The 13,730-nt window shown below is 43.0% G+C and overlaps 2 protein-coding genes across 10 annotated transcripts in view; one reads left to right on the forward strand and one right to left on the reverse strand.

The window, feature by feature from the left end:
- Window positions 1–10,843, reverse strand: part of TRAK2 (trafficking kinesin protein 2) — a 60,421-nt gene extending 49,578 nt beyond the window's left edge. For 3 of the 6 annotated variants that reach the window (XM_056536261.1, XM_056536260.1, XM_056536259.1), the window contains exon 1: window positions 10,708–10,842. The gene's annotated coding sequence lies outside the window, so the exon portion shown is untranslated. Of the gene's footprint in view, window positions 1–787; window positions 1,174–10,707 lie in introns of those variants that run through there. The other 3 variants (XM_056536257.1, XM_056536258.1, XM_056536256.1) reach the window with 2 other exon arrangements.
- The window catches only part of STRADB (STE20 related adaptor beta), a 91,705-nt gene continuing 87,902 nt past the window's right edge, over window positions 9,928–13,730 (forward strand). The window contains exons 1-2 of one of the 4 annotated variants that reach the window (XM_056536272.1): window positions 9,928–10,027; window positions 11,763–11,822. In XM_056536272.1, coding sequence (XP_056392247.1) covers window positions 11,811–11,822 — 12 coding nt within the window. In that variant the 5' untranslated portion in view covers window positions 9,928–10,027; window positions 11,763–11,810. Of the gene's footprint in view, window positions 10,028–10,855; window positions 10,989–11,072; window positions 11,358–11,762; window positions 11,823–13,730 lie in introns of those variants that run through there. The other 3 variants (XM_056536274.1, XM_056536270.1, XM_056536271.1) reach the window with 3 other exon arrangements.

The raw sequence follows: 13,730 nt of genomic DNA on the forward strand, positions 1-13,730 counted from the left end.
ACTGATAGCAACACAGACTGAAAGATACACAGAGCTTGAGGTCTTCTATTTATCACAGCTCTGCAACAATGTGAGGGCAGAAGTGGTCCCCCAGCAGGCTTCAGTGATGTCATGCCTGCTGGGAAATTGCACTATGTGAGCAAGAAAAAAAAAATATATGATACACAGCTTCTTAAACAGTGAATTTTTTTTTTTTTTTTTTTTAACAAAAAGGGCAAGAGGGGTGTAAGGAGTAGTTAGGGAACATAGCCTGAATTTGTCTAAAACAGTTTATTTGGCGACAGGTGCTTTTAAGCCAAATTTCAATTTTTTTGGTAAGTAAAATACCAACAAAAAGGGGAAGGACATCTAATGCTGTTTTTAACCTGCAGCCCATGACATGAATTCAGCAGACCGTAGCTGGCCTTGGATTGAAGAGTAAGCAAGGCTGTGCTATTAATCTCATGATGTAATAGTACTGGGCTATTCTCTCCAGGCATCTGGTCCCTTGGCTGTGTCCCTAAAGCAGCTGCACTCATGTATTGGAGACTGTCAGACTGATCTCCATAAAGCAAGGCACATAGCTGAAAGCAGTCACACAGAGCTGTCTCGTCTACATTGGAATCACTCACTTGTGTTGCTGAGATACCTCGCCACAAAGACAACGTACCAGATAGACCACCAATGTAACCGATGTGTAAATCCTGTATATAACTACATTCCCACACACACACGACAAATGGTATGACCAGGAGGGGTGTGCCAGCATAATAAACAGATGCCATCTGTAGCTTCAAAAAGACCTCACCATATCTAGATGCCCAAGATGATGTGATCCACAGCTTCCCGAGACATACCCTGATGTTACTCCTGGAACAAGAAAGGTCTCACACCAGTCTTCAGCCTTCTACAGTACATGTCCGGAGTGCCTTGCTCTCGCCTCACCACACAATGCAGCTATGCGGCTCGGAATAAAACATGCCCTGGCCACGTGACAGCCTGGATGAAGCCTCGGCTGCTCTAATGACAACCAGCACATCCTGTTTGCTGAAATAATGTGTAGGCCTAAGAATAAGACACAGGCGTGACAATAAACATGATCGCAAGTCAAGGACAGTTGATTTCCTAAAGTATCCCTGCTGCCAGGCATACCAACCCAGGGCTTAGAGAAAGGTCTGGTCCAGCAGCGTGCCAGTCTTCTTTCTGTGAGGGGGATTATCCCATTTCAAGTCCACATAATTACTCTCGTCTTCTAAGAAGCTTGGCATACCAGATTACTGATCGTAAAGCCAAAAAGTCTCTAAAAAGGTACACAAGCAAGTGCTCCGTACCCAGCACAAAAGCAATGACTGCCGGATGACTAAGTAGATTAAAATTCCTTTAATCTAAATGGTCATTCTCATGTGGAATTTTACAAGAACAGAAGGCGGATAGTGATAAAACTGAATTTTGGATAATTGAATAAAAAAAATAAAATAAAAAAAATTTACATATTAGCCCTCATTTACTAAGAGTGGAGTGAGGGTTTCTTTGTGGGTTTTAATTCCCTACAATTTATTTTCCACGGTATTTACTAAGGTTTCCCTATACATGTTCTGATCTGTCAGGTTTTCCTCAGCTCAAATCCACCACATTTTATGTGGAAATCTTAGTAAATATGTTGGGTTTTTGTGAAAATGTCGGGAACACGTCCCTTTTCTGAGATCATGCACCATTTTCAGGTTTTCTTAGCAAAATGGAGAGATAGTCGGGTTTTTTCAATTCTGACGCAAATTCTGGTGCAGACAGAATTTCTGGCGCAATGCGGCAAAATCAGGCACAATGCAACATATTCTGGCGCACAACCCGACAAAACATGCCGGGTTTGCAATAGTAAATGAGGGCCATTGTGTTCTGTGAATATCCAATAATTTAGGAATTTTACTGAACTTCTCTTACATTCCATGCAGCTATACTAACTATTCATGCACGCCATGATTTGGTCATCCGGAGAATTGCAAAGTCCATTTTTGGTCCGTACACGGCTTTAACCTGGACTGAAAAATGCAGAAAAACTCCGAAAATTACCACTCCAGACTCACCAGCGGATTCCGTTCAGCTCATTGAAATGAATGGTGTATGGGGACAACCTGCTTCAGCCTCGGCCAGCGAATGGCGAGTAGCACTGTCAGTTCCCACGGCCGCAGACACTATACTCTACAGCTCGAGGGAAAACTGTCACGGGCAGCCTTGGGACAATAGTAAATTTAAACAGTTTCCACTACATAACCCCCTTTAAATGGGCACTGTCATGAATTATTATTATTTTTTTTGATATGTTGTAGTACTTCTGTACTACAACATCTCTCTAGTATACAATTTTTTTTGGGTGTTTAAAGTATTGTATTTTCCATTTGAAATCCGGCCACTAGGGGTCTCCTTCCTAGTGGCCAGCTGCAGCCTGCTGTGACGTCACTGCTGAATTCGGACCGATCCCGCCTGGGCAATTGGTCCGAATTCAGTCAGCCTGCGCTCGCTCCCTGCCAGACAGGCAGGAGCAAGCGCTGTGAACCCTGGGGCTGCGCGCATTGGCTCACGTGCCACCCGTCCCTGGCATGTACAGTCTGGAGGCAGCGCGCGCACAGAATATCAGTGCCGCGCTGATGCTCCAGGACTGTACATGTCCTTTTGGGTTCTGATCTGAGGGCTTATCTGAGGCAGGGGTCTCGGCAGAGAATTTTGCACGGCAGGTCCGGCAAAGCTCCTATACTCCTCCTCCCTGGATAGCACATGCAGTGAGAAGCAGGGAGGATCAGACCTTGGAGCAGCCTGCCGTGCGACTGGCCACTCGCTGCATAGACTAGGTAAGGGCGGAAGCTGGCGCCCAGCAGGCTTCAGTGACGTTGTGCCTGCTGGGGAAGATCACAGCGGGTATCACTACTGACATCCGCTGTGATCATCCTGTCTATAGCAGAGATGCAGAGTGGCTGTATACAGCACTCGCATCTCTGCACTATACTCCGGCCGGCCACTCACTCATTCATATTTCCCTCAGAGCGGTGATTGGCCGGATGGTTGCAGCCAAACACCACTCTGGGTGGAAAATATGAATGAGTGAGTGGCCGGCCGGAGTACAGAACAGAGATGTGAACGCTATATACAGCCGCATCTCTGCTATATTATGGACAATCGCATCGGTTGTCACGACTGACACCTGGGGCGATATGTCTATACAGGTACTACTACTCCCATCATGGAACAGCCTGTTCCATGCTGGGAATAGTAGTATTACCTAATAAAAAAAATTTAAATAGAGAAAAAAAAAAAAAGTGAAACACACACACACTTTATTAACAATTAAAATGTTGTTAGAAAATATATAAATTTCGGAGAGTCTTACTGCGCTCAGCCAATCACCAGCCGCGGCAAATTCCCGACTCGGCCTGGGATAGGCTGAGCGGCAGTGTGAGAACGCTTCAGGACACAAAATTCTTCACTACACTGGCACCTGCTGCCGGGGCCAAAAACGTCACACTGCCGCTCAGCCTATCGCCGGCCGTGTCGGGACTTTGCTGCGGCTGGTGATTGGCTGAGTGCAGTAAGACTCTCCGACCACCGGCAACCAGGAAGAGGATCACGGCGGAGACCGGAGCCGCTTACCGGAGGCCACGGGGCAGCGGAGGAAGGCATGTACATCTTTATTTTTATTTTATTTTTACTGCTGGCAGTATGGGGAACAATTTTTATATTCTGGAGTTCTCCTATAAATAACATTTTTTCCATCCCTACTGCATCTTTTTTTTTTTTTTTTTTTTGTGGTACCCAACAAATTTTGGGTACCAAAAAAAATAAAAAATAAATTGCCAAAGTGCATTTTCCACACAAATGAAAAAACGCCAGAAAAAATGCCAGACGCACGACATTGCACTTGCGTTTTTTCAACCTAAAAAAACGCAGGACAACAAAACAGGTAGAAACTTAGCCTCAGAGACAGATAACCAATTTGTATTCTCTGTTGCAGAGGAAGAAAAATTAAATAAATAAATAAATTTAAAAAAAATGAAAAATGGTGGTAGGAGCTACTCTTTAACTCTGAATAACAGCTGCAGACCACAAGATTGCATACACCTCAATGTATTGTTTTGCCCTATAGCTGTAGCTGAATAGCCAAAATCAGTCCTGAAGCCCTAGTCTAAAGCAGCCCTTTATGCAGTTCATTCTCCTTTGCCTCCCTGGATGTGTTTTTTTTTTTAAATCTATTTCTTTTTTTAAATCAGCTGGTGCCAGAACATTAAACAGATTTGTAAATTACTTCTATGTAAAAATCTTAACCCTTCCAGTACTTACCAGTTGCTCTATGCTCCACATGAAGTTCTTTTCGGTCTGTCCATTTTAGGAACTGTCCAGAGCAGGAGAGGTTTTCTATGGGGATTTACTCCTGCTCGGGACAGTTCCTGAGACAGACAGGAGGTGTCAGCAGAGAGCACTGTGGTCACATAGAAAAGACATTTAAATAGAAAACAAAAAACTGATAAGTACTGGAAGGGTTAAGATTTTTAAATAGAAGTCATTTACAAATCTGTTTAATGTTCTGGCACCAGGTGATTTGTATTAAAAAAAAAAAATATATATATATATATATATATTTATTTATTTTTTTTTTTTTTATTTTTTTTTTTTTTTTACCGGAGTACCCCTTTAATCAAGGAAGATGCTGCTGAATGATTCCATAAGAGGGTATAAATAGACCTCACGTGATTCATCTACCATAATGTGGGCACCAGACCTATGATTAGCTTGTATCTGAGGAATTGTGATACCTGCTGCCCATTCAGACTAGACAAATGCTTCGTCTGTTTTATTGGTGAACTTCCAACTTCCAGTGATAGATAGATATCTTTCTTTCTTTCTCTCTATCTCGAGTGCAGTGTTTCCCCAACCAGGGTACTTCCAGCTGTTGCAAAACTACAACTCCCAGCATGCCCAGACAGCCAAAGGCTGTCTGGGCATGCTGGGAGTTGTAGTTTTGCAACAGCTGGAGGCAATCTGGTTGGGGAAACACTGATCTTAGGCCCCGGCCTAAGATGTAAACTAGCTTTATTCATCCGTACAAAGGAAAAGAAGATTCCATGTGATAAAAACAGCATGGTATAACAGAGGCTTGGCTTTTTATAGGCCTCTACTATCTTTACTGCTCTCCTCATGTGCCCTGCTCTCCACCACAAAGCCAATAATGCCCTCTACTCGACTACATATGGCACCAAAGCAATGTGTCTCTGCATGAAAGATCCTGTGTCTAAAATGGACCTACACCCAAGAGATACTGATAGGGATAAGTGATACCATGCGTTTCGTTCCTCGGCTGTATCTAGTATCGGTATCAATACAATTAGATGCTTTTTAATGAAGGGCGGCGTACATACCTACTCTGCATATAGTAACTGACACACATGAAGGGCACACACTATGGATTTTATGTTAACCCCCAAAATGCATTAACATTACCAAAGCATTATTGATTTCTTTCTAGTGTAAGGGGTGCACCTTACCCTCCCCCACCATAATCAATTAGCTAAAGTTACAACTAAATAACCATAGAATGAAGATCAAAGCCTGAGCTACATGAATTCGCCTTGGATTCCAAATTGAAAGATTTAAAGGGGTACTCCAGTGGAAACCTTTTTTTTTCTTTTAAATCAACTGGTGGCAGAAAATTAAAACATATTTGTAAATTACTTCTATTAAAAAAATCTTAATCCTTCCTGTACTTATTAGCTGCTGAATGCTACAGAGGAAATTCTTGTCTTTTTGGAATGCTCTCTGATGACATCACAACCACAGTTCCCTCTGCTGACGTTATAATAATAATAATAGCGCTTTATTTATTGTTGTCCTTAGTGGGATTTGAACCCAAGTCCCCACCACTGCAAGGCAACAGTGATAAGCACTGAGCCACCATGCTGCCCTTAGCATACATCTGCTATGCATGGTTGCTAAAATGGACAGAGATGTCAGCAGAGAGCACTGTGTTCGTGATGTCATCAGTGTTCCAAAAAGAAAGGAATTTCCTCTGTAACATTCAGCAGCTAATAAGTACTGGAAGGATTAAGATTTTTTAATAGAAGTAATTTACAAATATGTTTTAACTTTCTGCTACCAGTTGATTTAAAAGAAAAAAGGTTTTCACTGGAGTACCCCTTTAAGGAACATATGTGAAAGTTAGAGCTACTATGGTGTGGATGTTTCGGACGTGGATTTGTAAATCTGCATTACAGGAAATAGAAAAAAAATAAGTAGTCAAGTCACTGAATTCTACACAGAAATGGTTAAGTGTGATTCCATTACAGATTTTACTGGCCCTCAAGAAATGCATAACAAAAAAATAAAACAAACTTTTGAGAACATTGGGTGTTATTACTGCAAATCGCTATAGGCTGTTATGCTTTGTTTTATTAACAGGTAAAATGTGCATTGTTTTTATATGTAGTAGTTCACCAACACTTTCTGCACAGAAAAATGACAAATATTGAGAGTAAATCGAAAAGTGACAGAGAGGGGCGGGGGTTGAAAAAAAAAAAAAAGGTTTAATAGATAAAACGAATCAATGTGCAGCGCATTAAATACAGTTGGCAAGAAACATGAAGATCTCGAGACAACTACCATTCACAATAGACACCTGTTCTTTTATTAATATTCTTCTTGGTATAACCTTTCATAACAGGTATTAGATGTATGACCTGTACGGACATCATGGGATTACAAAGACAGAAGCTGCATGAACACAAACACTCCTACTACAATTACGTTTTCCCCCATACGGGAGCGCATACGGCAGGGGAGAGCTAAAAACGTGCGCTCCCGTACGCCTTTCTATGCGCTCCCGTACGCCTTTCTATGAGCTCCCGTACGCCTTTCTATGCGCTCCCGTACGCCTTTCTATGCGCTCCCGTACGCCTTTCTATGCGCTCCCGTACGCCTTTCTATGCGCTCCCGTACGCCTTTCTATGCGCTCCCGTACGCCTTTCTATGCGCTCCCGTACGCCTTTCTATGCGCTCCCGTACGCCTTTCTATGCGCTCCCGTACGCCTTTCTATGCGCTCCCGTACGCCTTTCTATGAGCTCCCGTACGCCTTTCTATGCGCTCCCGTACGCCTTTCTATGCGCTCCCGTACGCCTTTCTATGCGCTCCCGTACGCCTTTCTATGCGCTCCCGTACGCCTTTCTATGCGCTCCCGTACGCCTTTCTATGAGCTCCCGTACGCCTTTCTATGAGCTCCCGTACGCCTTTCTATGAGCTCCCGTACGCCTTTCTATGAGCTCCCGTACGCCTTTCTATGAGCTCCCGTACGCCTTTCTATGAGCTCCCGTACGCCTTTCTATGAGCTCCCGTACGCCTTTCTATGAGCTCCCGTACGCCTTTCTATGAGCTCCCGTACGCCTTTCTATGAGCTCCCGTACGCCTTTCTATGAGCTCCCGTACGCCTTTCTATGAGCTCCCGTACGCCTTTCTATGAGCTCCCGTACGCCTTTCTATGAGCTCCCGTACGCCTTTCTATGCGCTCCCGTACACCTTTCTATGCGCTCCCGTACGCCTTTCTATGCGCTCCCGTACGCCTTTCTATGAGCTCCCGTACGCCTTTCTATGAGCTCCCGTACGCCTTTCTATGCGCTCCCGTACGCCTTTCTATGCGCTCCTGTACGCCTTTCTATGAGCTCCTGTATGTAATTCATTTCAATGAGTCGGCTGGAGTGTAACGTTCAGTCCGGTCGGCTCATTTTTACGGGAGCACAAGTTTTTAGCTCTCACCTGTCGTATGGGGGAAAACGTAATGGGAACCCAGCCCAAGAAGGAAAAGAAGACAAAGCCCAAGTATCACAATTATCCAAGGGAAAAAAAACAAGACACAAAAGATGTACTGTACACAGTTTTGCAACCCTTAAAGCAACCAGAAGAGTTTTTGAATATATTGATCAGATTAATTTACATATACAGTGATCCCTCAACTTACAATGGCCTCAACATACAATAGTCTTTTCTGGACCATCATAAGTTGAAACCAGACAATGTACAGACAGTCCAGATCTGCGAAACGTGTCAATGGCTGGAAGAACGGGCATGGGCATTCACCGGTAAAACCCCTGCATTACTGAAGTGTATGCACTGACTGGTGTCTGGTAGCGCCCCCTACAGTACAGGGAGGTATTACATGTTCTGTACTCTTTACCTGTATTACTCAAGTGCATGCACTGACTGGTGTCTGGTAGCGCCTCCTACAGTACAGGGAGGTATTACATGTTCTGTATTCTTTACCTGTACCAGGGTTAGCTGCTCCTTTGGACACCAGGTGAGGGCGACTCCATGTTACTTTTTTAGGACATTGCGTGTACTGTACAGGACCCTGAAGAAGCTCATGTCCTCTACATAGACCAGTGTTTCCCAAGCAGGGTGCCCCCAGCTGTTGCAAAACTACAACTCCCAGCATGCCCGGACAGCCTTTGGCTGTCCGGGCATGCTGGGAGTTGTAGTTTTGCAACAGCTGGAGGCTCCCTGCTTGGGAAACACGGACATAGACAGTGATTTACAGCTCCCAGCAGCTCTTTCTTACTTTATATGTAAGGACTTGCTTTATCTATATTATTTATCTACTTAATTTTTCTTTAATCCTCACCTTTTCCTATTTTTGGATGACACTTTGGTGGCTTTAGAACCAATTTCCAGGTTTCCATAGAGTTCTGGTCTCAACATACAATATTAATTGGTTCCAGGACGACCATTGTAACTTGAGGGACCACTGTATAGATCAGCTACATGTAAATCTACAGATCAGCTGACACCACCAATAATTAATTGGTCCAGGTTTATCAATCTACCAGAAACCAAAACTGCCCGGTATTGTCTATAACAACCAATCACAGCTGAGCTTTCATATTTTAACAAGCTGTGGCTAAATAAAAGCTGAATTGTAATTGGTTGTTATGGATAAAACCAGACAGTATTGGTTTCATGCAGATTTATATATCTGGGCCATTGTTGATCCACATAATGATTAGACAATATATATCTATACACACTTCATGAAACTAAACATCATGCAGCACAGGGAGAGAGGAGGCCTGCTACATGCTGCAACTTGGTGCTGCCTCTGTGACACTTGAGATTTTAAGGGGAAATGCTTTAATAAGGCTGTGTTCACATTACAGTTTTTTGCATCCATTGAACGTATTGATGAAATGAATGGCCAACAATTGTATACTAAAAAATCTACCGTAATCTAATTAAAGGGGTATTCCGGGCAAAAACATTTTATCAAGATGTCTGACACGATTTGAGGGGGGACGTCACGTCCCCAGTCCTGGAAATCCCGGAGGATTCCGAAATTGAAGATTCAGCACCCGCATAGAATGTGGGTGCTGCAGGGAGATCGCAGGGGGTCTCAGCACCAGGCCCCCCACAATCAGACATCTTATCCACTATCCTTTGGATAGGGGATAAAATGTTTTTGCCCGGAATACCCCTCTAATGTACAATTAAATGGATCAAAGTATAGAGATATTATTTATTAATAATAATAATAATAATAATAAAAACAAAAAAATAATTATCAGATATCATTCAGGCTTCTTTCACATTCCTGTCATGTCCCTGCATTTTAACAGCCGTTTTTCTGCCGATAGGTCATGAAAACATCGACAAAATAACTGAACATAACGGATGACCAATGTTCGTTATGTTAACAGGCAGTCTGTCAAAATAACGGACATGTTTCATCCGTTATTTTATTTACATGTTCTGAGCATGTGCAGTACTAATAACGGACGTTATAAGAACGGGCACTGACGGATGTCAATTGTGAACATCCATCACCCATAGCCTTCAATGTTACCATTTTAAAGGCAGTTATTCCACCGTTATTTTTGACAGGACAAAAATTAGTGCATCAACCATCAAAAATAACAGCTGTTAGTCATAACGGGACATAACTGGTGCTGCAGGATGGCCAAAAAATCCCACTGACATGAATGGGATATTTTGACGGCCATATGACGGGAGTTTTTGCAGGCGACAATGGTAGAGTGAAAGAGGCTTTTGAATCATGACGAAAAACTGTTAAATACAATTTGTTCTGTATGATTTTCAGGAATAAAATTGTATGAATGAAATGAAAAAATTGTGATGTGAATTTGGCTTAACTACACAACCAGCCTACAGCAAATACAAAAGGGATGACTTGTCTTCCCCTATGACCTGCCTGTATCTGCAGCCCGGAACCTAGTAAGGAGCCGACAGATTCCCTTTATCAGACATGTATTACATAGGACATTAGAGTCATCAGGGTAAGGTCAGGGACAGCCTCCCAGGGGCAGCAGTCATAGCCAGATCAGTGATCAGCCTCATAAGATTCCTTAGGGTGTGTTCACACATTCAGGTTTTAAAATTATTGAATACAAAGGCAGGAATAGATTCAAAAAGAGAAGTCTCAGTGTTTCCTATATACACACACAGATCCTCTATTAATGATCTACTTCTAATTTTGCATTTAAAAACCTGAACGTGTAAACACAGCCCTAATGATTATCTGATCACTCAGAAGTAAAGATCAGTGATTAGGACATCAATGGCCTCCCAATGCTTTAGGGTGACAGATCATCCCCTATGATGGCTGAGCAGTTATCCCTACAGAGTGCCACTGTATAGGATGTATAGCTAGGACATCCATCATCTCCCCACAGCGATACAAGAACACCGACCTTCATAGCCACCTCACCGGCTGCTCCCGGTCTCCAGTTCCCTCCTAGCTGCTCCAGAGGGTGGGTCTTCCTCCTGCTCACCAAGGAGACAGTCCTCGTGACGTCACGCCAGGCTCGACCAATCAAATCCCTCCGCTGTAAAAATGTCAATCAATTTACCATAGAGGAAAAAAATGCCAGTGCAGCATGAATTCAAAAAAGGAGAACGCCGGAAACTGCGACCGCCATATTTGTTATGGGAAAATAGGACTGGAGCCGGATTCGTAATTAGGAAATATGAGGTGAAAAACAAGTAATTCGCGTCCTGCGGGCATGGCACTGTGGTGTATAGACTACGCAATGATATTCATGCTAGAATTCGGCGTCATGTTCGTGTTGTCCGTAGAGTCCTGGCAGAGCAAGGAGCGTCCTGTGAGGACACGACGCAAGGTTATGACGTAAGCGTCGGCGTTGGACAGGATTGGACGACTTGTTTCCGAGCTCTGTGGGCTGGACGGTGTCTCCCTAGGCGATAGAGAAGTCCAGATCAGGTCAGCAAACACAGGAAGTTGTAATCTGAGGGATTTCCTTCTAATGCTGTGAGGAACACAACAAAAATACATCGGGGCCCCAGACTGACTGCTGCTCCCTACACTGCTCCTCCAGTCACGGTATAACATCTAGTCTTGCTCTCACACCACACACTTACCATAGATGTGACAGTACTCACTAATAAGGTCTATCAATGCTACAGAACAAAGCAGAGCACATACAGGTCCATTAAATCTCCAGACCTTATGTTAGTAACACTGACATCAGTTTCCCCCAACCTGTGGTTCTGCATCCATTGTAAAACTACAACTCCCATCATGCCCTGACAGCCTTTGGCTGTCAGGGCATGATGGGAGTTGTAGTTTTGCAACCGCCGCAGAACGACAGGTTGGGGAAACTTACCCTACGAAAAAATCCAAACACACTGCTCTCTTGTCACCCACAATAAACCCGCTATAGAATGGACATTACTATTATGTACATGTTATCGTGCATTAATTTTGCCTTGCTTCTTTCCTTTTTAGGACCCCAGGTGGACTCATGAAAAAGCCACCACTTGATAAGTGTATTCCATGTCTTGTCTGGTAAGTGTAGGAATAATGGATATGTGTAGTTATTAAAGGAGTTTTCCAGGAATTTGTTTTCTTCAGTCTTTGATCCCATGAAGCTAGGTTATAATACTGTGTAAGGCTGCATTCGCACTTTGTTTTTACATTACGGGTGCCGGACCAGCGCTGAACTCCATTTACTTTAATGAGCCGACCGAAGTCAAACAGTGACTCTGTTCGGCTCATTTTTGACCCGTATGCGGTTTTGTAACCGGACCTAAAACCGTAGTATACTACGGTTTTAGGTCCAGTCAGGAAAATGCATACAGCTCAAAAATGAGCCGACCGGAGTCACCGCAACTGAGTCACTGCAACTGAGAAAAGATGCAACTCTCTAAAATACACTAAGTAGTGGTGGGACTGTAGAGGAGCGCATCCTAACCTGTACCAAAATCTCCTGTTTGGAAGGTGCTTCTGTAGACTGGGGATGCACAATCTGCTGCCCACAATATCATGGCTGGGGCTTTGGGGGGTTCTCCTTTAACCAACTTAAAGGGACAAAACTGTTATCATGTTAGGCTTAATGGTTTATGGCTTATTCACAGTAAAGACAAGATGAAGAAGTGGCCATGCATGCGGCCATTTTCATTGCAATATATAGGAATTGTGAAACACTCAGTTTTTTAACCATTATAAACTCCAATGGATGTAGGCATGTGCATGTGTGCCACTCTCCTCTTGTCTTCTGGCGTTACAAGTAGTGGTGCAGATAGGTTGGGGTTTTACTTTAGGGACCCCCATTTATCAAACATTTTTATGATGTTGGAAGTTGAATTACCATAAATGTTTAAAGTGTACCTGTCGTTAACAAAAACTTTTCATATAATGTAGATAATTACATTTATATGTATATTTGTTATATACATTGGTTAAAAAATGTGTGTATTTTTGTCCCTACAGCTATTGCCTGTGTGTCTGTGCGGAGACCAAATACGGGAAGTGAGGGGAGGACAAGCAGGGCTCTGTGCAGTGAGGCTCTGTGACATGCTTCAGGCTCACACATGAGGATGATTGACAAGCCAGGAGCCTGCACAGAGCCCTTCTTGTCCCGCCCTCACTTCCTGTGTTTGAACTTCTCATAGAGACATCTCTATGGACTTCTCATAGAGATGCAATAGCTGCAGAGACAGCATTTTTTCACCCAAAAATATACACATTACAAATATACATATAATTGCATTATCTATATTATATCAAAAGTTGTTTTTGTTAAGGTGCACTTTAAGATTAAACTATCTTTATATTTTGTTATAGGGAGGAAATTATTTTTACTATGGACCCTGGGGTGTTATAAAAATAAAAAACATAGAATTCTCACCTGTCTTGACCCATTGATGCTTCAAAAGTACCCGTTTCTCCATACTACCGGTTTCCTCTGACGTGTTGACCCTTCTCAGTCTGCCACCGCTGTGGCTATTTTTTTATTTTATTTATTTTTTTTTTTTGCAGAAGAAAACTTGCCTTCCTGAAAAACTTCATCAAAGTGTCCTTTTTTTGTAAACTAACTCAGATTATATTCCCTAAATACTCCTAACACCCTTCCTTTAAAAGCTCATACCCTTCTTCTTGCTCACATTATGTGAGCTCCTGGAAGGAGAAAGTGGGCGTTCCCCAGCAGGCGCGACATCAATGAAGCCTTTGAGAGCTGTGCCTCACCATGCCCTGCATGCACTTCCTGAGTTACTGTTTGACTTGCACAGGGAACAGAACAGAGCTACCTAGTGGCTGTTTTTGCAATCACATTAAAAACATATAAAGGTTAAGAATTTTAACAGCAAGTGTCTTATAATTACACTAGCTGAGTACCCGGCGTTGCCCAGTTTTTCCTTCCTCATCCTTGTTAGGGAGGAAAATCAACAAAGAAGGAAGCTGACTTCAAATCCC

The sequence above is a fragment of the Hyla sarda genome, chromosome 8 (genome assembly GCF_029499605.1).
Source record: "Hyla sarda isolate aHylSar1 chromosome 8, aHylSar1.hap1, whole genome shotgun sequence".
NCBI lineage: Eukaryota > Metazoa > Chordata > Amphibia > Anura > Hylidae > Hyla > Hyla sarda.